General features: G+C 44.6%; 1 protein-coding gene across 4 annotated transcripts in view; it reads left to right on the top strand.

Annotated features, from left to right (window-relative positions):
- Positions 1-19,843, top strand: part of LOC138958051 (zinc finger MIZ domain-containing protein 1-like) — a 119,979-nt gene extending 100,136 nt beyond the window's left edge. For 3 of the 4 annotated variants that reach the window (XM_070329105.1, XM_070329104.1, XM_070329102.1), the window contains 13 exons: positions 4,877-4,933; positions 5,411-5,641; positions 6,215-6,436; positions 8,035-8,170; positions 10,359-10,494; positions 10,918-11,128; positions 12,216-12,321; positions 13,675-13,826; positions 14,534-14,601; positions 15,144-15,295; positions 15,629-15,760; positions 16,353-16,675; positions 17,096-19,843. In XM_070329105.1, the coding sequence (XP_070185206.1) occupies positions 4,877-4,933; positions 5,411-5,641; positions 6,215-6,436; positions 8,035-8,170; positions 10,359-10,494; positions 10,918-11,128; positions 12,216-12,321; positions 13,675-13,826; positions 14,534-14,601; positions 15,144-15,295; positions 15,629-15,760; positions 16,353-16,675; positions 17,096-17,215 (2,046 nt within the window). In that variant the 3' untranslated portion in view covers positions 17,216-19,843. The remainder of the gene's footprint in view (positions 1-4,876; positions 4,934-5,410; positions 5,642-6,214; positions 6,437-8,034; positions 8,171-10,358; positions 10,495-10,917; positions 11,129-12,215; positions 12,322-13,674; positions 13,827-14,533; positions 14,602-15,143; positions 15,296-15,628; positions 15,761-16,352; positions 16,676-17,095) is intronic. The other variant, XM_070329103.1, reaches the window with a different exon arrangement.
- Positions 19,844-26,534: the final 6,691 nt, after the last annotated feature.

The raw sequence follows: 26,534 nt of genomic DNA, 5'->3' as shown, positions 1-26,534 counted from the left end.
TTTTGTTGTAAATTGAGTTCATTTTCATTTTAAACTACTCACTAATGCTCCCCCCCCCCCCCCCCTAGCTGCAATTGTAGAACACTAGGCAACTGTCCCTGGCTAATACACACACGCATACAGACACCGTCACACACGCGCGCGCGCAGACACACACACACACCTACACGCACGCACGCACTGCACACACACACACACACACACACACACACACAGACTCGCGCTTCCGTACCAACATACGTAGCCAAAAGGTTTATTTGATTTGGGCCAAGTAACGAGGGCAGTTTACTTCAGAGAAAAATACCATCTGACAATGACCATGAAAGATAACATTGTACAGAGATAAATCCCCACACACACACACACAAAAGAAACAAATGTTTACATACATATCAATTCATAAAACAAAATGACAATGAATTCAACAAAACATCAATTACTAATTAACACATACATATAGCCCTCATTTTGATTATAGTTATACTATGCAGGAAATTGATTCAAATGATGCAAATGCAATCATCTCCAAAAGGGGGGTACACAATGCACGCAGCGAACCGTCAACAAAACTAATAGGTGGATGCCAGGGGGTGGATGGGGGGTTTGCAGAACTGAAAATCGCTGAACTTGCTTGCTGGCCGCTGCGCTGCTACTAATGACTTCGGTCCTCGCTCTCTCTCGCTCTCTCTCGGACTCCCTTATCTGTTACCATTGTTTCATTCCAGACTGCTCTCCTTCACTCATCACCTCCCCCCTGCCCTCCAACCCTCTTCATTCCCCGCATTCGTTCCCACGGGACTCTGCTATCACTTCCTCCTGCATTACCTCTACTGACACCTCCTCCCCCCCCTCCTTTTGCTGCATATCTGTCTCGTTTAAATAGAGTTTATGGTCGCTGACCGCTCCCTCTAAACTCACACTTAAACTACTCACTAATGCTCCCCCCCCCCCCCCCTAGCTGCAATTGTAGAACACTAGGCAACTGTCCCTGGCTAATACACACACGCATACAGACACCGTCACACGCGCGCGCGCAGACACACACACACACCTACACGCACGCACGCACTGCACACACACACACACACACACACACACACACAGACTCGCGCTTCCGTACCAACATACGTAGCCAAAAGGTTTATTTGATTTGGGCCAAGTAACGAGGGCAGTTTACTTCAGAGAAAAATACCATCTGACAATGACCATGAAAGATAACATTGTACAGAGATAAATCCCAAATAGGAAGTAATTAACACTCGTTATTCCGCCCAATTCAAGAAGTGGTAATATTTTGTTAGGATTGTTATATTGTAATAGTTGAAGGTGTTTTGCGGACTATATGCAATCTATACGAGTCAATCACCTTGGGCGGCAGCTGATCTAAGTAACCTAAGTAAGCAGTGCTTTTCCAGTCCCCCATCACCTTGACGATTTCACCCGGCACACCACAACTCAACGCCCCCGCGGCGCCGCCCCGCCAGAAACTGTGACTAGAGAAATCCCCTCCAGCAACAGCAGCAGTTACACGCAGTTTCTTATTGAAATCAGATCCTTTGATCGGAAAAAAACCTGCGCCTTGGGGCCCATCGGTCCCAAAAACATGAAACATATCAGTCACTGCGGACACTGGGCATAAAGGATGTGAAGGGATTGCAGGAAGCCCTTTTTGTTTCCACGGAGCGTTCTTTACGCTGAATTGTCTTACTCCATTGAAAAGTTATTGACACACTGTCCGTCTCCAAAATCACCACGCGATCTCGTGTAAGCTGCTTATCGGGATCAAGATTCCCGTTGTCCTGGAACAAGTTCGATTTTTTGGAGAACTCCACAAAGAAAAAACACACCAAACACGCCGCCCAAGAACACAATGTCTTGTTTACAATGTTTACATAAACATTATTCGCATCCTTCATCTGGAAAGAAGGAACACAAGGGCTTGGTCAGACATATGATCACACAGGTTCACGTTGGGGGGTCTCCCCCGGTGCCAGAAAGTCAACAGCCGCACTAACTCTTCGCGCCGCCTAGGCTCGTGAAGACGTGAAATAGTGTCAGCCATAATGTTTACACAACCGGCCACATGCACCGCCGCAATGCTACAGTTTACTTTAGCACATTCCCATGCCATTTTCCGAAGTAAGCTGTTGACATACTTATTAGTAGATCTGCCTTTATTGATAATTGATTTTGTCACAGTGCTATCAGTATGCACAATCACTTCTTGTCCGCACCACATCGGTGCCCATCGTGTCACAGCTTGTAACACAGCACATACTTCTTTAAAGTTTATGTGTAAATTGTTCGCTGCCGGCATGTCTTTTTTAAAATAGGTGTACTGCCAGTCGCCCTGCCAAAAGGCACCTGCTGCAATATTACATGCGTCCACATGGACATGCTGTTTTGCATTGTGGAAATAATACACTGTTCCATTAAATACATGCATAAAAGAAAGCCACCATTGCACATCTTTTTGGAATTCGCTAGAAAGCTTTGCTTTGTGCCGCTGCTGCTGAAGGGGTTTTATTGTGTCCAGTATCCGCCGCAGAAAGAATTTTCCTCCTCTGACAGCTTGACAGGCCCAATTAAGAGAACCCGCGATGCTTTGAAGCTGAGTTTTTGTCGCGCGCTTCTTTCCTCGAAATTGCAGTAGTCGCCGCCGCAGTTGCTGCAGTTTGTCACTTCCAAGTGACAGAGTGTTGTTTCGCGTGTCGATGTCGACTCCAAGAAATGTGATACGTTGGGTGGGCCCCACCACCTTCTTCCAGCTAATGTTGAAGCCTAGTTCCCTCAATAATCTAATCAAAGAAAATAACATGTCGTTGCACTCCTCTTTTGTTGCTGCTACTAAAAGAAAATCATCTATGTATGCTAACACACCAGGCATGCCTCTCCTGGCCATGCACCTGCGAATTGACTGTGAAAGTCTATGAAAATGTGACGGTCCTACATTGCTACCAAATGGAAGTCGACTGTCAAACAAATAAGTCGGTCTGTTTTTACCTTTGAAATGCCACTTGAGTCCCGTTACACAATAATCATCCGGACTGATGCACACTGAGCGATATGCGGACTGCAAGTCGACTTTAGCACACCAATAATCTGTCTTCGCTAAGGCGCACGCATCAGAGACTGTTTGAAACTTCACTGACTCAGGGATGGAGTAATCGTTCATTGCCCTACCTGTTGGTTTGCTGGCATCATGAATTAGCCTAACGCTACCATCTTCTTTGGGGATCGCGGCTAGTGCGCTTACGACCGTTGGCTTCTTACTTGCCACTATATAATTTCCTTTTGCTATTTGATCTAACAGTTCTTGTTCTACCACGTCGCGATGATCGTACGCTGATTTATGATTGCTTTGTTCTGCTGCTAACACACATGTTTTATGTTTTTCTGTTACCCGAAAACCGTGCTGTATACCGTCTAACAAAAATTCTCTGTCACAATCGCCCTCTAGCACTGAGTGCCACATTTGAGATTTTGCACTAATAGATGCATGATTTCCCAAAAATGCACAGTCATGAGGATCTAATTGAGGGAACGGGCTGGAATAGGTGGGGCCTACCGTTGTGTTGTCAGTTCGCTGCGCTGTATCCTAGGCACTGGTGTTTGCTGTCGCCTGGTGGTCTTTGCCGGGGTGCTCCTTTCCACACGTGTCACACACGTGTTCGAACCTGCAGCGGGACCCGTAGAGGCATGTGCCTTTGTTTGTGTACTGCAGGCACACCTCCTTCCCACTGGGTCCCACAGGTCGTCGAATACCGCCGCTTCCCGTCATGGCCTTGCCGCTTTTGTTGCCAGGAACTTGTTGGGCACGCTCACGGAGAATCACTGTGGACAGGTGGGGGTTGGGGGTTCCCCAAGCAAACCCGCTGGTAGACTGGCGCTTCCTGTACTCATCATCGTAAAGGAGCACCGACTGCCAGGAAAATCTTGCGCCGAGCTCGCCCACCATCTCTGTATAACAGAGGTAAGCTTCGTGGTCGAAGTCCACGGCGGTGTTCATGAGTTTTGCCATTATTTTAGCATTTGCCACGATCCAGTGGCAGGGGGATACTTTCTCCAACTTTGATTTGTTGGCCAGCTTGAGCGTGACACCTCCCCCGAGTGTCACCTCTTCCTCCACCGCCATAGAAGCCGGTACGAAGTCAACAATTCGTAAATAAGTCTCACCTGGTGAAGCAGACTGTATGGCCATGTTGCCAAGAAGACCCTGGAGCGGTGCCACTTGGTCGGCAGCACGCAACGGCCCTCCCCCGTACTTCTGTTGCAGGTCTGCCACTGCCGCTTTTAATTCCACTATGTGGCCTCGTTTTAACTTAAGGCTTTCCAGGTCCTTTTCTCCTGCATATTTCAAGGCACTGAGGCTTGTGAACTCCTCTTTTTCCAGAACCTCAATTACAGGTTGGGGCAGATTTTTTGCCCAAGAAGAAAAATTGAACTCCATAGTTTGCAGAACTGAAAATCGCTGAACTTGCTTGCTGGCCGCTGCGCTGCTACTAATGACTTCGGTCCTCGCTCTCTCTCGCTCTCTCTCGGACTCCCTTATCTGTTACCATTGTTTCATTCCAGACTGCTCTCCTTCACTCATCACCTCCCCCCTGCCCTCCAACCCTCTTCATTCCCCGCATTCGTTCCCACGGGACTCTGCTATCACTTCCTCCTGCATTACCTCTACTGACACCTCCTCCCCCCCCTCCTTTTGCTGCATATCTGTCTCGTTTAAATAGAGTTTATGGTCGCTGACCGCTCCCTCTAAACTCACACCTAACTGATCCATTCCTCATCAAGCACTTGTGAATATGACTGTAAAGAGGTTAACCTCTATGGTGTTCAAGACATTGACAGAGTGTTACCTCTGTTTGTTGTTCAGATGCTGTCCAATTTTGAAACGTCGGTAAACCAGACTAACTTCAGATTCAGCACTGTGGCAAGTATCTCAGCTTTTGTATGATAGCACTGCGTGACAGTTTAACTCTGTGGCCACTAAGTGATAGCACTGCGTGACAGTTTAACTCTGTGGCCACTAAGTGTTCCTAAAGGCAGTGGTTCTCACACATCTCGCTGTGTGAACATTGGGGTTGTTTTGGGAGTTGAAGCCTAGGGTTAAAGGTAAAGCATTCACATTTTTGGGGTTAATTGCACGTGTGAATAATTGATTACGGCCAAACAGGTATTCTCTTTTGAAATTGAAGGAAATGCCTCTGATTCCCGTTTTGTTTATGTAAGTAATGTGTGGAGAGCGAGTTTATTCTATGGAGATGATGCAAGAAAGAGTAAGGGAAAAAGAGAGAGAGGAGAGAGACAGAGAGTTGAGTGAAGCACAAAGCAGACGATGCACACAATCCACGACCACAACTACATTGAACAACAAGTAAACGTCTCCATCTTCCTCCTTTCCCTACAGATGGGGCCCGGCCAACCACCCTACGGAGGCCCACCCCACTACCCGGGTAACATGGGACCCACCCCGCGCCATCCGGGTCACATGGCCATGGGCCCTGGGTCCATGGGGGGCAAGGCCGGCATGGGGCCGATGCCGACCATGTCCGTGTTCCGTCGGCACTCTCCGTACAGCGTGCCCCACCAGCACATGCCCCGCCGCCAAATGTCATACCCGCCCAACGGCACCATGGAGGTACGTGGTCACTTTTGTGTTTGATTTAAACGAAAGCTTGGGGTGGCATATATTGTACAACAGAAACAACTGGGACCTCACAACAAGCTAAGCTTATGTTAAGTGTGGTAACATATTTATATCTGAATTATATCTAATCTTGTGTGAACAAACAAATGCCCGTTTAAATAACACAAACAATACCATCGACAAATAGAACACATTGTGTTTGATTGTGATGTCATTACTGAGTGGCTCTTTGTGGTTGGTTGGTTTCTTTGTGAAGGTTTTGACCTCTGCTTTTGATAATTTACAATCCCCCCCCAAAAAAAATCTTTCTTGTTTAACAGTTCTTGATTTTTGTCATTTGTAGTCATTTTTGTGTGTGCGCAGTTCATACTTAGAATTATGTAAAGCGCGGAGAGCATGGATTCCTGTGGTTCGCACTATAAAAGCTGACATTATTAATATTATTATTCTTTGGACTCAGTGAAATATTGTAGCTTTTCCTATCGTTCTTTAGGTTGAATTCCTTATCGTCTTCAATTAAAAAAATTTCTTCTCATAATCCTATTTCTGCTTGTGTGTTTTCAGTACGGCCCAGGCCCCGGTCAGATGGGGGGTTACCCTGGCCAGTACGGGGGCAAGTTCCCCCCCACCCAGCAACCGCTGCCCTCGCCGGGCTACATGACACAGGGCATGAGACAGATGGGACCGGGCCACTACCCCAACGGTGGCCAGCCCTACATGATGCCCGGCCAGTACCCCCCGCAGCGACCGCCCACCCAGCCAGCCTTTGGACAGTACCCCAACCAGGTGAGACTCAATACACAATATCTTGTTGCTCAAGGTTTGGAATTGGTCTTGACATTGCGATCAGAAACGTTGACTGCAGCCAAGCCCTATTAACACAAGGACAATTACCTCAGTGACCTGTTGAGTAACGGGAAGCGAGCCCACCTAACACAATGACAATTACCTGAGTGACCTGTTGAGTAACGGGAAGCGAGCCCACCTAACACAATGACAATTACCTGAGTGACCTGTTGAGTAACGGGAAGCGAGCCCACCTAACACAATGACAATTACCTTAGTGACCTGTTGAGTAACGGGAAGCAAGCCCACCTAACACAATGACAATTACCTTAGTGACCTGTTGAGTAACGGGAAGCGAGCCCACCTAACACAATGACAATTACCTTAGTGACCTGTTGAGTAACGGGAAGCGAGCCCACCTAACACAATGACAATTACCTGAGTGACCTGTTGAGTAACGGGAAGGGAGCCCACCTAACACAATGACAATTACCTTAGTGACCTGTTGAGTAACGGGAAGCCAGCCCACCTAACACAATGACAATTACCTTAGTGACCTGTTGAGTAACGGGAAGCAAGCCCACCTAACACAATGACAATTACCTTAGTGACCTGTTGAGTAACGGGAAGCGAGCCCACCTAACACAATGACAATTACCTTAGTGACCTGTTGAGTAACGGGAAGCAAGCCCACCTAACACAATGACAATTACCTTAGTGACCTGTTGAGTAACGGGAAGGGAGCCCACCTAACACAATGACAATTACCTTAGTGACCTGTTGAGTAACGGGAAGCGAGCCCACCTAACACAATGACAATTACCTTAGTGACCTGTTGAGTAACGGGAAGGGAGCCCACCTAACACAATGACAATTACCTTAGTGACCTGTTGAGTAACGGGAAGGGAGCCCACCTAACACAATGACAATTACCTTAGTGACCTGTTGAGTAACGGGAAGCCAGCCCACCTAACACAATGACAATTACCTTAGTGACCTGTTGAGTAACGGGAAGGGAGCCCACCTAACACAATGACAATTACCTTAGTGACCTGTTGAGTAACGGGAAGCCAGCCCACCTAACACAATGACAATTACCTTAGTGACCTGTTGAGTAACGGGAAGGGAGCCCACCTAACACAATGACAATTACCTTAGTGACCTGTTGAGTAACGGGAAGGGAGCCCACCTAACACAATGACAATTACCTTAGTGACCTGTTGAGTAACGGGAAGCAAGCCCACCTAACACAATGACAATTACCTTAGTGACCTGTTGAGTAACGGGAAGCGAGCCCACCTAACACAATGACAATTACCTGAGTGACCTGTTGAGTAACGGGAAGGAAGAGGGCTTCACTGTTCTGTGGTGGTTTTTTTTTGGATTTCAAATGAATCAAAATGTTGCCTTTCCTTTGCATTGCAGAACACTTGTTTTTGTTGTTGTTGTTGCTTTCAGTATCTCTTTATTTGTATAGACTTGATGAGAAGTCGGCTGTATGTGTGACTGATGTTGTTACCTGTATGTGTGACTGTTATTGATGTTGATACCTGTATGTGTGACTGTTATTTACGTTTTTACCTGTGTGTGATTGTCAGGTGCACCAGCAGACGTTCCAGCACAGTCCCCTCCATGGCAACCCCACGCCCCCCATCACCCCCCAGGCGGGACCCGGCTACCCTCCGGACATCAAGCCCTTCCCGCCGGATGTCAAGCCGCGCATGATGAAACGAGGTGAGTGTCTTTCATCGCTTGGTACGCTTTGTCTCATGAAATGGCTTTGTCTGATGAAATGGGTCTCTCATGTGGTCGCAAATTTCAAGCCTTCTATGATGAAACAAGATTACTGTCTTTCATTGAATTTCAGGATATGAGCCCTTTATTTTCTGAATTAATCTTTTATTTATATATATATATATACAGTATAGAGTTTTAGTGAAAATAACATGAAAATAGTCCAGGGGTGTTGCTAGACATTTTAATGTTGGGACATTTGGCCGAAACTGTCAGAAAGCTTTAGGACATCTTGGAAAATATTCGGCTATTATTTTGGCTCATCCAAAGTCACCGCAACATTGAAGCACAAGACTCAAGAGGGGAACACCAATACATACAAAATTGTCTTAGGAACACAGTTAAGCCGGGGGGGGGGGGGGGGGGGGGGGAGAGAGGTTACAACCTGGGGTCCAGAGTCCCGTTGGGGGGTCCCCGAAGCTGAAGAATTTTAGCTATTTTATAAACAATTTGTGGCTTTTCTTCTGATCAACTGGTGTCAGCAGCCACTCATTTCTTTTAACGTTAGTATTAAATAATGGCAATTTATCTTCACTGATATCTGCTTCCAACGTCTATAGTATGGTTAGAAGGAAGACATGTCTCATACTGTGACAGTTACACAATTAACTCTTCCCCCGGCTTCACAGACAGAAAAAAAAAACTTCAGACAGAATTACAGAATTGTATTAGTTTTTTTTTTGGGGGGGGGGATGGGTCAGGAACCCCAGTAACACCTCCCCCCCCCCCCCCGCCCCCGCCCCCCCCCCCCCCCCCCCCCCCTCCCCATCTGCATCTGAAACAATCAGCTTTGCTGATTTAACTAAAACAGACACCAGTTCTCTGAAACTTTTTCAAACCTTTAACTTTAAGTTCTTGAAAGTAAAACTCTTCGAATCTTGTGCAAATCTTGACAAGCCTTGGGAAACACGACTGGTGAAACACCAATAAAAGACTGTGTAGGGTGAGCCATTATGCTTGAAAACCACGATTTGGAGGACGCTTTTCATTATCTGGCTCAGCAGATTTCAATTCGCGGTGACTATCGTCTGCTATGTCGTCTGGTTCGATCGACTCGACAACACTAAGCTTACTACCACTGACACTGACACTGTCCACATTCGTGGTGTTGCTGTAATTTTGTCCGGAATCACTTTCCTTGGCGAAGGGTAGCAAACCTTGGCCAACTTAGTTTTTTTTCTTTTTTGGTTGCGACATGATGTTCAAATCCAAATCGAAAGCACTGACTGACTGATAAACTATCGCGAACTGGCGGACGCAAACGCCAAGAGTGTGGTTTCCCTTGGACAAGGGAAACCACTCTGGCATCTATATTTTCGTCAATGGCTTCCGTTCAAAACATTGATGTTTCGTTTTTGGTATTCGCGAAGAAAATAAACGTCGGTCAGTTGACTTAGTACATCGGCAGCAGTTTTAGCAATCAAAGCCTGACCAATAAAAACAACTGGACAAACGTTGGCCGATTCAGGCGAATACTCTTCAGACATTTGGCCGATAGGGACATGAAAGTTTCGGCCAAAGTAAAAAAAAATCGGCAATTGGCCGAAGGGCCGACCCAAACGACACCCCTGTAGTCCCATTGAAATTGTGTTACATGAATTGCTCTATATATATGCTATTAGCTTATCACCGTGTTTGATTGCTATGTCTTGTCAAACATTATCAACTCCTCCAAAAGCGGCATATGGCTGCCTGAATTGGCAGGGTAAAAACGGTCTTAAACGTAAAAACCCACTCATGCAAAAACATGAGTGAACGTTTGTCTTCTTCTTCTTCTCGTTTGCACCTTAGTGAACATAAGTGAACGCATGAGTTTCAGCCTATGAACGAAGAAGAAATATTGTTGGCTTATCACTGTATTTGATAGCTTTGTGTTGTCAAACATGACCAAGCTATGCCTGTGTTAAACTGATACCTATACACTTGTTTTGATTGCTTTGTGTTGTCAAACATGACCAATCTATGCCTGTGTTAAACTGAGACCTATACACTTGTTTTGATTGCTTTGTGTTGTCAAACATGACCAATCTATGCCTGTGTTAAACTGAGACCTATACACTTGTTTTGATTGCTATGTGTTGTCAAGCATGTATTGTGTTAAAACGAGACCTATCCACTGCGTGCACAGAAGACGGAGAGCTGCGGTTGACGTTCCCGGTGCGTGATGGAGTGGTGTTGACGCCGTTCAGACTGGAGCACAACCTGGCCGTCAGCAACCACGAGTTCCACCTGAGGGACAGCGTCTACCAGACACTTGTTTGGAGGTACGCCTTGACACAATTCTTACCACACATCATAATATTAAGCTGTGGTTTTTGTTTTTTTGTTTTTTCATTTTCATTACTTTATTGTCCCATTGCTGGGAAATGTGGGAGGCTTCCTCCTAGTGGAAATGTGGCAGCAACAGAGTCGCTCCACCAGATGTTTTACAATGTACAGATTATTGCCCAACATGGTGACTCCCTCATCACCTATGTAATTGTATTGTGCACATTTGTTCTCTGTGTGTGTAATGCAAAATAGACCATTGTAGATGTCTAGGTGAGAACAAGAGACCCGTATCACACGCGAACCAAACAACAAGACTGTCAGCCAAGATAGATATTGGTCAGTTTCCTTAGCACAGACCCTGTAATATGAAGCGGCCATGAAGCAAGCTTGACAGGAGATGGTGTGTGTGTTGACAGGTCTGACCTGGAGCTCCAGTTGAAGTGTTTCCACCACGAAGACCGACAGATGAACACCAACTGGCCGGCCTCCGTCACGGTCAGCGTCAACGCCACGCCGCTCAACATCGAGCGCGGGGAGAACAAGTCGTCACACAAACCCCTCTACCTGAAGGACGTGTGTAACGGTGGCCGCAACACCATCCAGATCACCGTCACGGCGTGCTGCTGTGTCAGTCAACATCCTTCTTTTTGTCTTTTTTTCAAATACATTTATTACAACACAACATCAGCACAACAGACACAACAGATTGAACTTTGTCGTCAATACATTTATTACAGCACAACATCAGCACAACAGACACAACAGATTGAACTTTGTTGTCAATACATTTATTACAACACAACATCAGCACAACAGACACAACAGATTGAACTTTGTTGTCAATACATTTATTACAACACAACATCAGCACAACAGACACAACAGATTGAACTTTGTCGTCAATACATTTATTACAACACAACATCAGCACAACAGACACAACAGATTGAACTTTGTCCGATTGACTGGTGGAGAATATAGGTCAGGGAAAGTCCTGTGAAAAGTCTGGAAAAGAGTGTAAGAGAAGTAACTCTTGTAAAGAGACAAACGGTGAGAAGTCACCTCCTAGTATGCTGCTTGGGAAATGCAGCCTAGAAATGTCCTTTGCTGGAGCGTAAAGAGTATCCTAGTGTTGAAATTGGTCAGGAAAAGGGTGTAAGGGAAGTAACTCGTGTAAAGAGACAACGGTGAGTAGTCGCCTCCTAGTATGCTGCTTGGGAAATGCAGAAATGTCCTTTGCTGGAGCTTTTAGAGTATGAAAGTGTTGAAATTGGTCAGGAAAAGGGTGTAAGGGAAGTAACTCGTGTAAAGAGACATCAGTGAGAAGTCAGCTCCTGGTATGGTGCTGAGCATGTGTACAGTTTGGGAAATGCATGTTGGGAAATACATGTTGGGAAATACATGTTGGGAAAGGGCCTGGAGCTTGGAGGGTATCTTAGTGTTGAAAGCTTTCTGAAAAAGGGTGTAAGGGAAGTAACTCCTGTAAATGGACGAAATTGCAAGTAACAGCTCTTGATACACCAACCTCTACTTTTTTACATGAGTTTTTTTAGTCAAAATTTTGTCTTGTTTTTTTTTCTTTCTGTTTGTGGGGATAATGTATGGTTTTAATTCAACTTTTCTGAGCTCACAACTTAATTGAGTTATTTTAACGTAGTTTGAAGTTGTCATGAATGGAAGTATGTTGTTATAACAATGACTTGTTGTGTTACAGAGTCACCTGTTTGTCCTGCAACTGGTTCACCGGCCAAGCATTCGCTCGGTCCTGCAGGGATTGCTGAGGAAACGACTGCTGCCCGCCGAACACTGTATTACAAAAAGTACGCTTCCTTCATATTTCTTTTCTTTGCAAGACATTTGGGTGACCTGCTTGTACACGCTGATGACTTGTAGTGCAACATGTAGAAAGAGGCGGGGTCATCTTTTCTTTGCAAGACATTTGGGTAACCTGCTTGTACACGCTGATGACTTGTAGTGCAACGTGTAGAAAGAGGCGGGGTCATCTTTACAAGACATTTGGGTAACCTGCTTGTACACGCTTATGACTTGTAGTGCAACGTGTAGAAAGAGGCGGGGTCATCTTTGCAAGACATTTGGGTGACCTGCTTGTATACGCTGATGACTTGTAGTGCAACATGTAGAAAGAGGCGGGGTCATCTTTGCAAGACATTTGGGTGACCTGCTTGTACACGCTGATGACTTGTAGTACAACGTGTAGAAAGAGGCGGGGTCATCTTTGCAAGACATTTGGGTAACCTGCTTGTACACGCTTATGACTTGTAGTGCAACGTGTAGAAAGAGGCGGGGTCATCTTTGCAAGACATTTGGGTGACCTGCTTGTACACGCTGATGACTTGTAGTGCAACATGTAGAAAGAGGCGGGGTCATCTTTTCTTTGCAAGACATTTGGGTAACCTGCTTGTACTCACTGATGACTTGTAGTGCAACATGTAGAAAGAGGCGGGGTCATCTTTTCTTTGCAAGACATTTGGGTGACCTGCTTGTGCACGCTTATGACTTGTAGTGCAACATGTAGAAAGAGGCGGGGTCATCTTTGCAAGACATTTGGGTAACCTGCTTGTACACGCTTATGACTTGTAGTGCAACATGTAGAAAGAGGCGGGGTCATCTTTGCAAGACATTTGGGTAACCTGCTTGTACACGCTGATGACTTGTAGTGCAACGTGTAGAAGGAGGCGGGGTCATCTTTACGGAGACGGGAGAGAAGGGACACTAGAAATGTGTCCTAAATTTACATGATTGTAAAAGTGCAAGCAGAATCCCACATCACGGATTCATTTTCTGATCCCAGACAGATAGCCGTGATACGCTTTGTACAACTCGGAGCTTTGTTTCATGCTGCAATTCACTTCAACATTGTCAAACTTGATACAGTCAAACCTGTTTGTACGACCACCTCTCTAAAGTGACCACCTGCACACAACGACCATCCCAATGATCCCAGATGAGCATTTGTTCTCTACAATTCACTTTATCCACCCGCTGTCTGTCACGGACACTTTTGGCCGGTCCTTTCTGTGGGCGCTACTATTTAGTTGTTAAGCTAAAAGACAGTTCTTCAATTGCATATTTGACAAGAAGAGTAGATAATGGCAACAGAAGAGTAGATAATGGCAGCAGCACTAACCTGAATGACGATTTCTCCTGTGCAGTCAAGCGAAACTTTTCCAACGTGTCGAGCAGCTCGACGCTCAACGGGGAAGACGGGGTGGAGCAAACGGCGATCAAGGTCCCCCTCAAGTGCCCCATCACCTGCCAGCGCATCCAGCTACCTGCCCGCGGCCACGACTGCAAACACATACAGGTAGGTCATGGTCACAGCTGGAACTCAACAAATTAATAATAATAATAATGATAATAATAAATAGCTTTTCTATAGCGTGAGTCCCAGCAATTAGCTCCAGGTGCTTTAACATTTCATTCTGAAACAAAGGAGCAAAAATGTAATGAGCATACAAAGCATACAGAGCATACAGAGCATACAAAGCATACAGAGCATACAGAGCATACAGAGCATACAAAGCATACAAATAACTGGGATAAAACAACAAAAACACCAAGCAAACTACGGCTTAAATGACAAAAGATGGTCACACGCGCACATATATGGATAAGGATAAGATGTTATATGATAGTCACCGCCACTGACTGAGCTATTTCTCTGCCGTCTGTCGTCAGTCTTTTTACCTTTTCTCCTTGCAAAGTGAACATGTTCCATTTATGTTGAAAATGGATAATTTCCCTGCTGTTTTACTGTTGCCAAGGAAGAACAAGGGTCTGGCGTCCAGTGGCAGGCTATGCGGGAAGATGAAGTAATAACTCCAGTCACAGTTCTTGTCCTAAATCCACCTTAGAGAGGGGGGTACTGTCTGTAAAATGAATCGGACAGGAGCAGTGATATTTCTGGGGATGAAAGCTGGTGTGTGTCTCGTCATGTCAGCTGCCAGCAACAACACCTGTGTTATGTATCATCTTTGACTTCAACTGATTGTACATGTTGGTGTGTTTCAGTGTTTTGACCTGGACTCTTACCTCAAGCTGAACTGTGAGCGTGGCACATGGCGATGTCCGGTGTGCAAGTGAGTTCTTTTCTTTCAGCGCTCTTTACCCTGATGTTAACGCTCATGAAATGTTTAAACGACATTAGAATGTAATTATTATGGTGAATGCATTGGAGAACATTTGTAAAGACTTACTGGTTATGGAATTTGTGAAGACTTAAAGGTTATGGAATTTGTGAAGACTTAATGGTTATGGAATTTGTGAAGACTTAATGGTTATGGAATTTGTGAAGACTTAATGGTTATGGAATTTGTGAAGACTTAATGGTTATGGAATTGAGATATGATGACGATAGTCACAGGGATACTCTGGACTCATGCACTCTGAACAGATCTGAGTTAAAGGACAACCACATTTGAGTCATACTGAGCAGTCTCATGCTCATATTGTATTGTGTTGCATTGCATTGCATCGTATTGTATCGTATCGTATTATTGTGTTTGTTGTGTTGCATTGCATCACATTGCATCGCATTGTATCGTATCGTATTATATCATATTGTAATGTGTTGCATTGTATTGTATTGTATTGCACAGTATTGTATTGTATTGTGTCACAGCAAAACGGCACTGCTGGAGGGCCTTGAGATCGACCAGTACATCTGGGCCATCCTGAGCAGCCTCAAGAACACGGACTTTGAGGAGGTGACCATCGACCAGGCGGCCAGCTGGAAACCCGTGCCCATCAAGTCCATCAAGGAGGAGGAGAGTGGTCAGTGCTCTTTGTTGCTTGACCCTCATAGAAATTACCTGGGCATTTTGAACCACAATCACACCAAAGATACCTTCTATGTTTGGTTAAAAACACAAGAGACTTATGAGCATTTTGATATTAAGCTTGTGGGAAACCAAGTTATGTTCTGCTCTTTGATAAGAGCTCAATGTTTGTGTGTATTAATATTAGACTTGCTTTGTCACAAGCTCAATAGATGATGCCTGGAAACACAGTTAGAAGTGAATGACAAATGAGAAGAATGGAGAGTCTTGTAGAACACAGTGTGTCCATGTCATACCTGTTGCCTACACGAGTGGTGTGTTGTTTCAGAATCGTGTTCCCACTACAACAAGCCCACGTCACCATCCAGTACGCAACTGCCCACAGTCAACTCATGGAACATGAACATGGGGGGACCCATCTCCTCCCCCTTCCCTCCCATGGGCCCCCAGTCACATCCAGGTAATCATCCTTTCCACCTTCATAGTGCTGTCATGTCATATCGTTATTATTGCTGTCATGTGATACCATTAGTAATGCTATAATGTGTTATCATTGTTATTGCTATAATGTCTTCTGGTTATTATTGCATGGGTGGGATTCTTCCGGTATATGCCGGAAATCTGTATTCGTAATGTCTGTGCAATAACGTTTGTTTAACTTGAGTTCAGGGAGAAAGAACGCAGCACTTTTATGCTGAGCATGCTCTGGCCATTTTAAGGAGAGTTTTAATTGAGACATTTCAAAATTCAGGTCATCATTGGTAAACCTTGAGAAGATTTTGTTGACTACTGACATTTTTTTTACCAATGCTCTTTTTTGCTAGCTGAACATGGTTGTGTAACCTGCACTTGTTTCTTACCTGTATAGTGTTGCCGTGTCTTACCTGTATAGTGTTGCCATGTCTTACCTGTATAGTGTTGCCATGTCTTACCTGTATAGTGTTGCCATGTCTTACCTGTATAGTGTTGCCATGTCTTACCTGTATAGTGTTGCCATGTCTTACCTGTATAGTGTTGCCATGTCTTACCTGTTGCCCCTTGTTTTGCTACAGGTGCAGGGGAGGGTCTACCAGGCCTCCCTCCACACGTGTTAGGGGACCCCAACCAAATGTCGCAGCCAGGAGCACCGGGGGCTCGACCCCCCAGCCTGCCCCCTGGCTGTCAAACGCCATCCAATCAGCAGTGCGGGCCCCCCACCCCCCAGCAGCAAAACGGCAGCCACCCCCTCTCCCATCCCCCGCCAACATCGTCATCAGCACCCCCCACATCAATGCCCAGCAACGGTGGGGGTGGTGTGGGGTTGGACTGCGGCAACCTGGCCGACTTTAACATCGAGGCCAGCCTCAACGGGGATGCAACGCCGTCTGGACTGGATGTAAGTTGTTCCTCCCCCTCCCGTCCTTCTCCTGACACAACTTCTTTGAATGGCCTCTTATTGTTAAGGTGGAAGGAAAACGATGATTCCACCTCTTATGTCTATTTACATCCCAAAGTTGAGCGAGAAATTGTAATAACAAAAGAGTATAACTAAAAGCATGCAACCGTCCCTACAAGCATGGTGCATTTATAGACCTGCAGCTACTTTTTGATACATGTTGTGAAATTTCTCTGGTTGGGAATTTCTGTGGCTTTTTCTTTCCATTGTGATCAGTGGTACATGTTCAAAGGACAGGTTGGAAGATTAAGCTAAGCCTAAATCCTTTATTTTGAAAAATAAAGTTGTGAGATGTGAGGTTAGTATAAGCACACTTAGATGTGACACACTGAGCTGAGTGTCATGTTGTATTTGTTGCAGCTGTTGCCGGACATCTTGTCGGACCAGGAGCTGTCCATGTACCTGGGGTCCGAGGACAACGTGGGCACCACCAACGGCCCCACCGACGACATCCTCAGTCTCTTCGACCAGGCAGAGTGAAGGGTTGCCCGGGGCAACCAGAACCCATTGTGATGACCGCTGCTCTGAGAGCAACTTGACCACAGAGTGCAGAGGACTGTGTCCAGCTCCCACCGGCAGTCAGGAGTGTGCGAGGGAGGAAACACGGCCGGCTGTTTTCCCGGAAACCGTGTGTGGCTGTTCTCTCCCCCCACCTCCTCGGCTGTGTCGGCTTGCGGAGTGCAGGCTCTTCTTGGTTGTGAACTACGCCATTCTCGGCACCGGACTGACTCCACAAATTATTGATGGAACGTGTTGGCCAAAGTGAGGTGAAGCAAGGGACTTGACGCCACGTTCATTTCATCTCATCCTCATTGCCAGTGAGATGGCTGGGCCCCCGTACGCTGGCGTTGGTCGGGAGTGTGGGTGGTGCTCCCTGCTGCGTTGAGTGACTGTGGATCGTACCAGGACGTCAGAGTGGTCCCCCTTGTGTCGTGAGGGACGGTGACAAGAGACAGGACGGTACGGACCTGTTGTGCATGGTCCCACGGCGGGGGAAGGAGAGGAGACAGGGGTGACCTCCCTTCACCCTCAGCCGCACCGGATCATATCAAGACATTGTGCGTGTTCGTCGGCACTGGCACGGATGTTTTAGAGGCAGCAAAACAAAACTTAAAACGCAAAAAAAACAAATTTACGTTAAGTACAGTAAAATAGTACTACTAGCCCTGAAAAGGGCTGGATCTTACAGACGTGTTGTGTCAGAGGAATCATGTTGTTGAGCCCTCCAATCTCACTGTTTGGTGTTGTACATTGTGTCGCAATTGTTTAAAAATACACGCACTGGAGTGTGGTGGGCGGGGACTCGCGGGATATCATGTGACATCATGTGACCAATCATGTGGGAGGGGCATCATGTGACCAATGCTGGCGGCACAGCTGGCGCCCCCTGCTGGCAAGTGGAGACTGCTGAAGCTGGTTGTCGTGACGACGACACAAATATTGTGGTGCGCCGGCCAATAGCAGTGGTTCCGCCTCACTGCACGGTGGTGGTGGTGGGAGTAGCAGTCGTTGCCACGGTGACTGAATCTTGCCACGGAAGAAGGACATAACAAGATGCAAACACTGCTACACTGTCTGTGCTGGGCAACATCTCGTAGAGGGAGCTGCTTGCGGCTCAGTACTCGCCTGTTTGCCGCTCAGTACCCGCCACCCAGCCGTGGATGGCGGTGAAAGCTGATAGGCTGACGGTGAAAGAGTGACGCCCATCAGTTGGCCAGCGCCCAGCAGCAGTGAACGCGACGGGATCAGGGAGTGTGTGCGATGACAATTTATTCTGTTTTTTTGTGTCTGATTTTTCAGATGTACCCCCGTTGGCCGTGTTGAGGACTACAAGTGCGCCATTTGTATATCAAGTCCTTGTGAATGTGATCTGTGTTGGGATGAACACTCATCCATTGCAATTCTTATATGCAGCAATTTTTTCTCTATCAGGGCGCCGTGTTCTGTTTTATTCTCTCGTCGTCTCGTCCTCCGCGCTGTCTTGCCCTCCGCTAGGTTAGAGGTCACTCAGCGTCTTTATCTCGGCGGCAGAATCCAAACGCGTCTCTTGACACTTGATATCTGCAACTGCTAACGCAACTCAAAATGTGCAACCATTTTTTGAAGTGGCTGTACCAATCAGCTCTGTTTGTTGGAAAGAATGACAGATCATTTGTTAGAATTGGATGAAAATGTATGTTTTTCAAGTGGATTTGTTATCTGTATACATTTATTTCCCAGACAAATTGTTATGTTTGACTTTCTCAAAATTATCAGTTTTACGCAATATTGTGTGACACGTTCTCTTTCATTTTATGCAAAAACTACAAACCAGCTTTTTACACCATTAGTCCAGCAACATCAACTTTACTGTTTACCATGGTCTCTCTGACAGTGTTGGTTTGACGGACAGTTTTGATACATACTTTTAGAACTTTCCAAGGCACACGGGTTCCCAACGCTGAGAGTGAGATGCCTATTTTTACACAAGTTTTGCAGGCCATTTTGGCATTTATTTTGATGAGAGAACCAAGTTCCGACAACAAATCATTTTTATGACAACAAATCATTTTTATAGGACTTGATTGTTCTGTGAGGTGTTAATGTTATTTATGATGGGATCATTAAGATTAACTCTTAAGAATGAATTTTTATTATTCAGCTGCCTGAAGCCCAAAGTCCCCTGTCTGTTCAATTCTTCACTCCACTGTGGGACAAGTTTGGGGGGTGGGGGGAGGGAGGGAGGGAGGGGTTGTACATGTGTAAATGTCTATAAGTGTAAATAGGTCCAGGAGGGAAGGAGGTGGCGTTGTGTGTATAGACCCCCTGACCCCTGACCCCTGCTGTGCAGGCTGTGTGCGCAAGGCACAACCACTGGACGTACAATACTGACGTATAAATCCAAAGAAATCATTTCACTTTTTTACACCCAAGAGCATGCTCATTTTTCATCAGCGGAACACAACTGTTAAAAGTGTTTTGTCAATTGGAACCATGAATTGGATTTGAAACAAAGAAATTTACTATGAAGGGAAAAAGAGAGTCGATTTCTATAACAAATTATTGTGTAATGTTTATCCATATTGGTGCAAAACAGAGGACGAATTATTGAAGTCCCCCCCCCCCCCTCCTCCCCCCAATCCCCACCTACCCCCACCCCCTCCGCCCCCCATGTTTAGAGTAGATGTGTTCAGGATTTGAATAAATCTGCATGTGAAACGGTGTGATAAACTGTTTTTCAACAAGAGATAATTTGACATGTTGATAGCAGCTCTACGTGACTTGCTTCTCTCTCTCTCTCTCTTTTGTTTGTGCTCCAATAATTGAAAAACGCGGTTAAATTGATATTGTCTGTTGATATTGAAAATTAAGATTTTGCCACTGAATGAAATGAACAGATACTGTACGCAAAAATCAACTTCCCAAAATTTGAATGGCTGATATATACACTTTTTATTTGTTTAACTGCTTTTTTTCTGAATTGCCTTCACACGGACCAAGACACAAGCCTGTTGCGCTTGAAACACCTACTGATGAAGAAAATGGTGTCGTAAATCTGTCCGTCGCGATATAACCCTGAACGGTTGAAAACGATGTTAAACACCAAATAAAGAAAGAAAGTCTTAAATCTGTTCTAGTTTTTAAACGCCAGGAGCATAACGCAAAATTATGTAATTTACAAATTGTTTTTGCCCCCGATTCCTGAGAGAAATTGAGAATTTAACATTGAAGGCACACTAAGGCAGCACTGACACATGCATGGAGATTTAGTTTGGTGGTTACGCTTTCCAGACAAGTTAACAGAGAATGGAATGTCAAGTGTTATCACTGGGTAACCACAGATTGTCAGGATCACAGATTCTCTAGTCCTAGTCAGTTGTTGAAAGAAAGGCCCTGTTGGCACTCGAAGAAAGGAATCACTTGATGCAAGGGTTTTAGGGTAAATCAACACTCTGTGTGTTTTTCTGCTGAAACGGACTTAGGGAGGTTTCGTTGTGAATTGTCGTTAGTGATTCCGTCTGAAAACCTGATGTGAATGAATGTTCATATTTATTGTCCCCGTTTTCAGTGTACAGTTCTGACAGTGAATGTATAGCTCTCTAGCACAGTACTGGTTCCCGATGCTTCTGTTACTTCCTGTATCTCCCCCCCCCCCCCTTCTTGTGCCCCCCTCCACTGCCCCCCCCCTCCCCCCTCCCCCAAACACAAAGGTAGCATCTCCCTGACGGCCCGACGAGTGTTGACAGTATTTTGTTGTAAAAAGAGAGAAACCCGCATTTGTGTAAAGCATCTAATTTATTTTCATGTCACTGCTGTATCATGTACAAAGACAACGTTTTGTGGGCTGAGAGAAAAACTTACCGTACCCTCCATTAACTATCAACCATCTGTTTCCTACAACAACCCCTCCCCCCCCCCCAACTCCACCCCCCCCCCCCCCCCCCTTGTTCTGATTTCTTGCCTGTCTGTGTTTCCCATGATGCTTGGTTCTGACCCCCGGCCTGATCAAAAGTTGTTTATGATTTGTGAGATTTTGTTGATACCAGTTACCATTACTACACTACAGAAACCTCAGCCAAAGAATCGTCCCATTGCTTGCTCATTCATTTCATCACCTATCTCATCAGATCTCTCTTTTTTCTCTCCCCAATCCTTTAATGTTTCACACATGTACACACACACAACACACACACACATACATTTCACAACCCTCTTGAATCAGCAGCTGATAAAAAGTGAGAGGCAACGCCAAGACAGACAAGCGTTGACGCCACGCACATTTCTTCTGATCTCGCTGTCGATCTCACCTCTCTAAAACCTCACATCTCCGCTGCCTCAACTTCTCAGTAGTTTTACATGTAGAAAACTTGAGTCTCTCTGAGGCTGGAAACTCGCTGTGTGGCCAGAGTCTCTCTCTGTGGCTTGTCTTATTGACCTACAAGTCGTCATACCTTTTTTTATACCTGTAGACATAGGGTTGCAATAAACATCCTGTCTAGCTGATGTAGCGTGCACGAAAAAGTACCCCACTGGGGAAATGAACACTGGGTGGATGGGGTGAAATCTCAAACAAATCTCAGTTTCACCCAAACCAACCCAGCACTTGGTTCCCACCCAGGTGCTCACTTCCTCGTGCACACCACCCCAGAAGTGTGTCTGTCAAGACTACAGCAAACACAGACAGGTTTTAGCCATTTTCACTGTTGCTGGGATGTCTGTCACATGCAGAGATAAGAAAACTGTGACTGTATGTTTCCGTCTTGTTAGATCTGAATCACTTCTGTTTTTATTTCCTCGCAATGTCAACAATATGTGCAGCAATGTTTTGTTTTGAAGATACAGTCTGTTTGTCAATGAAAATGAAAATTGAAATCTATGAAATGTTTTCCTACTAAATGCAGAGACAATGAATGCGGTTCATACTGGTTATAAGTACAATTCTGCTGTCAAAACTGAGCATGTTTTTATTTATGTTCAGTTTTTGGTTTTAAATGCTTCATCATTCAGAATGATACTTTGTTTTATATTTGCAGGTGTGAAGGTTGGGAGGGGGGTGGGGGTTGGATGGTTGGGGTTGGTTTTGTCTCTTAAAGTTAGAAAAGTCAGAAAATGTTACATGAAATTGAAGAGGTTTGTCAGATTTCAGGGACCAATCAAATGCCAGTTTGCTTGAAGTGTTATGAGTCTCTGTCCCAGTGGAAAACAAGTGTGTTTGCCAGGCTAGGCGTTTCCACAGCTTTTATGTACCCGCTTACGTGCATGTGGACAAATTGATTGGGGTGTGGGAGGGGATTTGATGAATTGACTTCAAGTTGAAGGCTTCTGTTTTAAATGAGGCAATATTTCCTTACCTTATTGCAATAAGATGAACCAAATATATATTTATTTTTTAGCTTTATCTGAGCTAGGACTCGGACGTTGAATACAGCATCCAATTTCTTTTTTTTTTTATTGTTATAGCAGAGAATAAGTTGTGGGTTTTTTCTTCTAGAGCGCCATTGTGTTTGTTGACGACAGAAAGGTCGACACGCCCTTACAGTGGCGGCTGATACAACCTACCTACGCAATACAATGCTACAGGGATAAGCAGATTTTGACTTCTGTATAACCTTAGTCTATGATGCTTTCAGTTTTAAGGTTCACTTTTCCTTTCATACAAAAGGACCAATATGGCATCAACACAAATGCCTGTACATGTTTTGTTAATCTGTTGGCAATATGTATTGGATCTGACTTAGCAAGCAGTGTTTTCTTTGCTACAAGATGGCAGTTGTGATGCAGGTACAACGTCTCTGGCTAAAGCAGAAAATGTTCATTTTACAATACACGGGCTAACCTTCGGACCGTTTGCGAAACTATTGACGTGCTCTTTTGTTTTTCCTATGTTGCAAATACCTGTGTATTTATTTTTAGCCTAAGCGAGGGGATAACAGGGCCAGTGAAAATTGGTACGTTAGGGCCGAATATCATTTCATCCATTGGACTCGTTTCGTTTCACGCCACATCAAACATTACATGGTATATCTCTATATTGACACACATGTTGGAACTATTTGGTGCTCCCCTAGTTGTGAGAGGTTTCTACTGCAAGTTGACAAACACATGAGGGGGGGGGGGGGGGGTGCACTCCCTTCACCTCATGACACACACTCCATCCTGCCTCTCTTCCTTACTCACTGTCAGCTGTCATCCTCATTGACCTTGACCTTCAGCATCTCATTGACCTTGACCTTATGCCCTCTCTCATGTGATCATTATTTAATAAAGGACAACAGATCAAAGTATTCACAAGTTGAGTGTGTTTTACTGAGCTCAGTGTGTGTGTGTGTGTGGTGTGTGTGTACATGTGTGTGTGTATGTGTGTGTGGATGTGTGTGCTGACCACAGACGGCAGAAGAGAACATTTGAATGTCAAGAATTAGCATGGTTGAGATGGTGTTGCAAAAGTACATAAAAACTCTACATGAGTATATTACGTCCACCATCAATATGTACTTCACATTCAGTCGCAATCCCAAACAAGAATCAACAAACCACGATCTGTCATAGAGACCCAAGTTGTTGCACTTTATTCAGCTCAGCAGAGCAAGAGAGAAGTAACAAAGACACACTCACAGTAGAGCTGAAGCACTACTGCAATTAAAATAAATATCACCCACACAAAACCTGACATTTGAAGGTGAAATTGTAAAAGCATTGCACATCAAACACAAAGAGATTAATGCAAGAAGTATTATGAACCATTAAATAATTGGTGAAAACACATTTTTAAGTCAGCACGAAATGTTAACATGTTTTCATTGCAAAAATGTTTCATACAAAACACAAATCCCTTGAAATTCACATAAAAATAACAGCCAAACCTGCATAGCAAAACGTGACAACAAAATGGTGACTTTATTTTTGCCCCGAGAAAACAACGCACATAACCCGGTGAGCAAGAAATTCTGCAAATTCCTCAACAAAGCTGACTGCCCTCTGCCAAGCTAAATCCCATGTATGGCAAACCACAAGTAATGCTGTCTGCTGTAGCAGTCTTCCTTTGGCATACACTGCTGTACCAACTATAGATCTGTGACAATGCTCTAATGTCAGACAAACTTACAGTTGTAAGATGGTTGAAAGTGACATACAAGCATAATAAGACTAGCTAGGGTACATGACAGCCAAATTAGGCAAGCACTGATTCAGTCCTCAATTCTTTCACCTTTTAAGCTTAGCTAATATTAGCCTTAGAAAAATGATTTAAACATGTATTGAAAAGAAAATGTGCAGATTTCAAAGCTAAAAGCACAACTTTAAAGAACCCCCCTGTATGTGTGTGTACCCAGCACTGGGTAGGTGGGGTACGTTTCTTGTAACCATGGTTACACCATGATAATTGACACACATCACAGCACACAGCAACAAGAATAGGTTGTATATTTTGATTTGAATCAGCATTAAACAGACCTGGGAACCCCTGTTTTGCACTTAGACTAAGCATTCTCAAAGAAACTTGGCGTATTTTCAGAAAAATGAGTGTACTCCACACATCATTCAAACCTCCCAAACACTGGGTCGGCTTAAAGATGCGCTTGTGAAGAAAAGTAGTCCATGAATTTGTTTGATCGTATTTTTTTCCACCGACCGTACTGATCGTATTTTAGACAATCAAGCGTACAAAATACGGCGACATTGTATGGGTTCCCAGGTCTGATTAAACATCAGTCTTACATATCATTTTTTTAGAAACAATCATTTTACAAGCACAAGCAATTAATTGCAAAACAAACTGAACATAATGCAGAGCAGGCCAAAACAACGACCAATCGTGTCCCAGAACACTGGAATAGAACCTTGGTTTTAATGGGGCAAGACTTGGACAACCACACTAAAACACAGATTAGACAAGTTAAGCCATCCTCCATTAGGCTGATAGTACTGTAGCGGTAGTCCAGGGTTGCTGAGAGTCGGTGAAGTCAGTGCCGCAAGGGTTTCAGAGGAGAATGATGTCATAAAAGCGAGGGCCAAAATCATTTCACATACTTGTGAAAAGTCCTTGAAAAAAAGGCCGACTCCGTACGGACCAAGCCATGTTTACTACTTGCAGACCATTTACTTGCCCATGTTTACGACCTATCGCAACGTTCTCGCAACCTTTGACCCGGTTGCGCAACTTACGCAACCCTTGAGCACCAGTAAGGCTGTCTTCCTTACGGAGTCGGCTTCCATTCATGTACTTTTCACAAATATGCGACATGTCCCATTGCACTTATCACTTCAGTTACTCCTCTGATGTCCCTTGCTGCACTGAAGTTACCTCCTCTTGGCAACCCTTGACTACCACCAAGGTACTCTCAGCCTAATGGAGGATGGCTTAACTTGTCTATTACCGGCCCTGTAGTCAACCTGTAGTCTTAACAATGACCTGTGACGTGCTCAACCTTGGTCTCCCTAAGATTGTTATAAATCATGCTGTTATTTTAGAAGACTTTCACTTACTAAGCGTTTGGAATGTTACACTCTAACCTTTGTTAAGTTACAAAGAAAGACTACCATAAAATTGGCAAATACTATCACAGACAAGTGTTAATTCTAATCTATTTTTTCCTGTTTCAAAACTTATTTATTATGCTTGTGATTCATCAATCTAAACCTTTGTTTTTGAAACAACACTTATCTGTTCTAAGCTAAAAACGGTTTTCTGAGTAAGCCCAGATTTTCTGTGCATCAAATTATTTGCACATCTTTCATTTCAATACATTGCGGAAGACACATGTACCAGAAGCCTGTATATATTTACCACAACCACTCCAGCAGTGTTAAAATAACTTAATGCACACACAGTCGGACAGCTGCAGGGTATCAGTGCAACGTCTTTTTCAAGTCTTGCAATCAAGTCTGGCTCTCTCATTGCGTAGTTTTCTCTAACAGTGCTTGGTAGCAAGCCACTACAATTTGCTTTTGACAATTTCATTTCATTTTTTTCACAAACCATGTCACGTTATATCAACCTGACACTCTTTGCAACATTATGTTTTGGTCCCATAGTTATTAGCAACATTATCATGTTTTGGTCCCATAGCTTTGTTAAACCTGCAATGAGTGCGAGTATTTGAACAAAGAGGTTGATGTGATTGTCTGCTGAGCATTGAAAGGCTCGGTGATTCAAAAAGTCCAACACATGTAAAGAGACAGCGAGGACAATGTGCACGAGAAAGTTACCAAGCAGGTTGGAACCAGCTACTGGGCTGGACTGGTTGAAATTGAGGTTTGTTTGTGATTTGAACCAATACGTAGAGGTTACATGCCGAGTCTCAGTGATTATTAAAAATAA

This window comes from Littorina saxatilis, linkage group LG2 (assembly GCF_037325665.1).
Source record: "Littorina saxatilis isolate snail1 linkage group LG2, US_GU_Lsax_2.0, whole genome shotgun sequence".
Classification (NCBI taxonomy): Eukaryota; Metazoa; Mollusca; class Gastropoda; order Littorinimorpha; family Littorinidae; genus Littorina; species Littorina saxatilis.
Note: the sequence above shows the minus strand (reverse complement) of the source record. Positions and strands in the feature narration are given on the sequence as shown.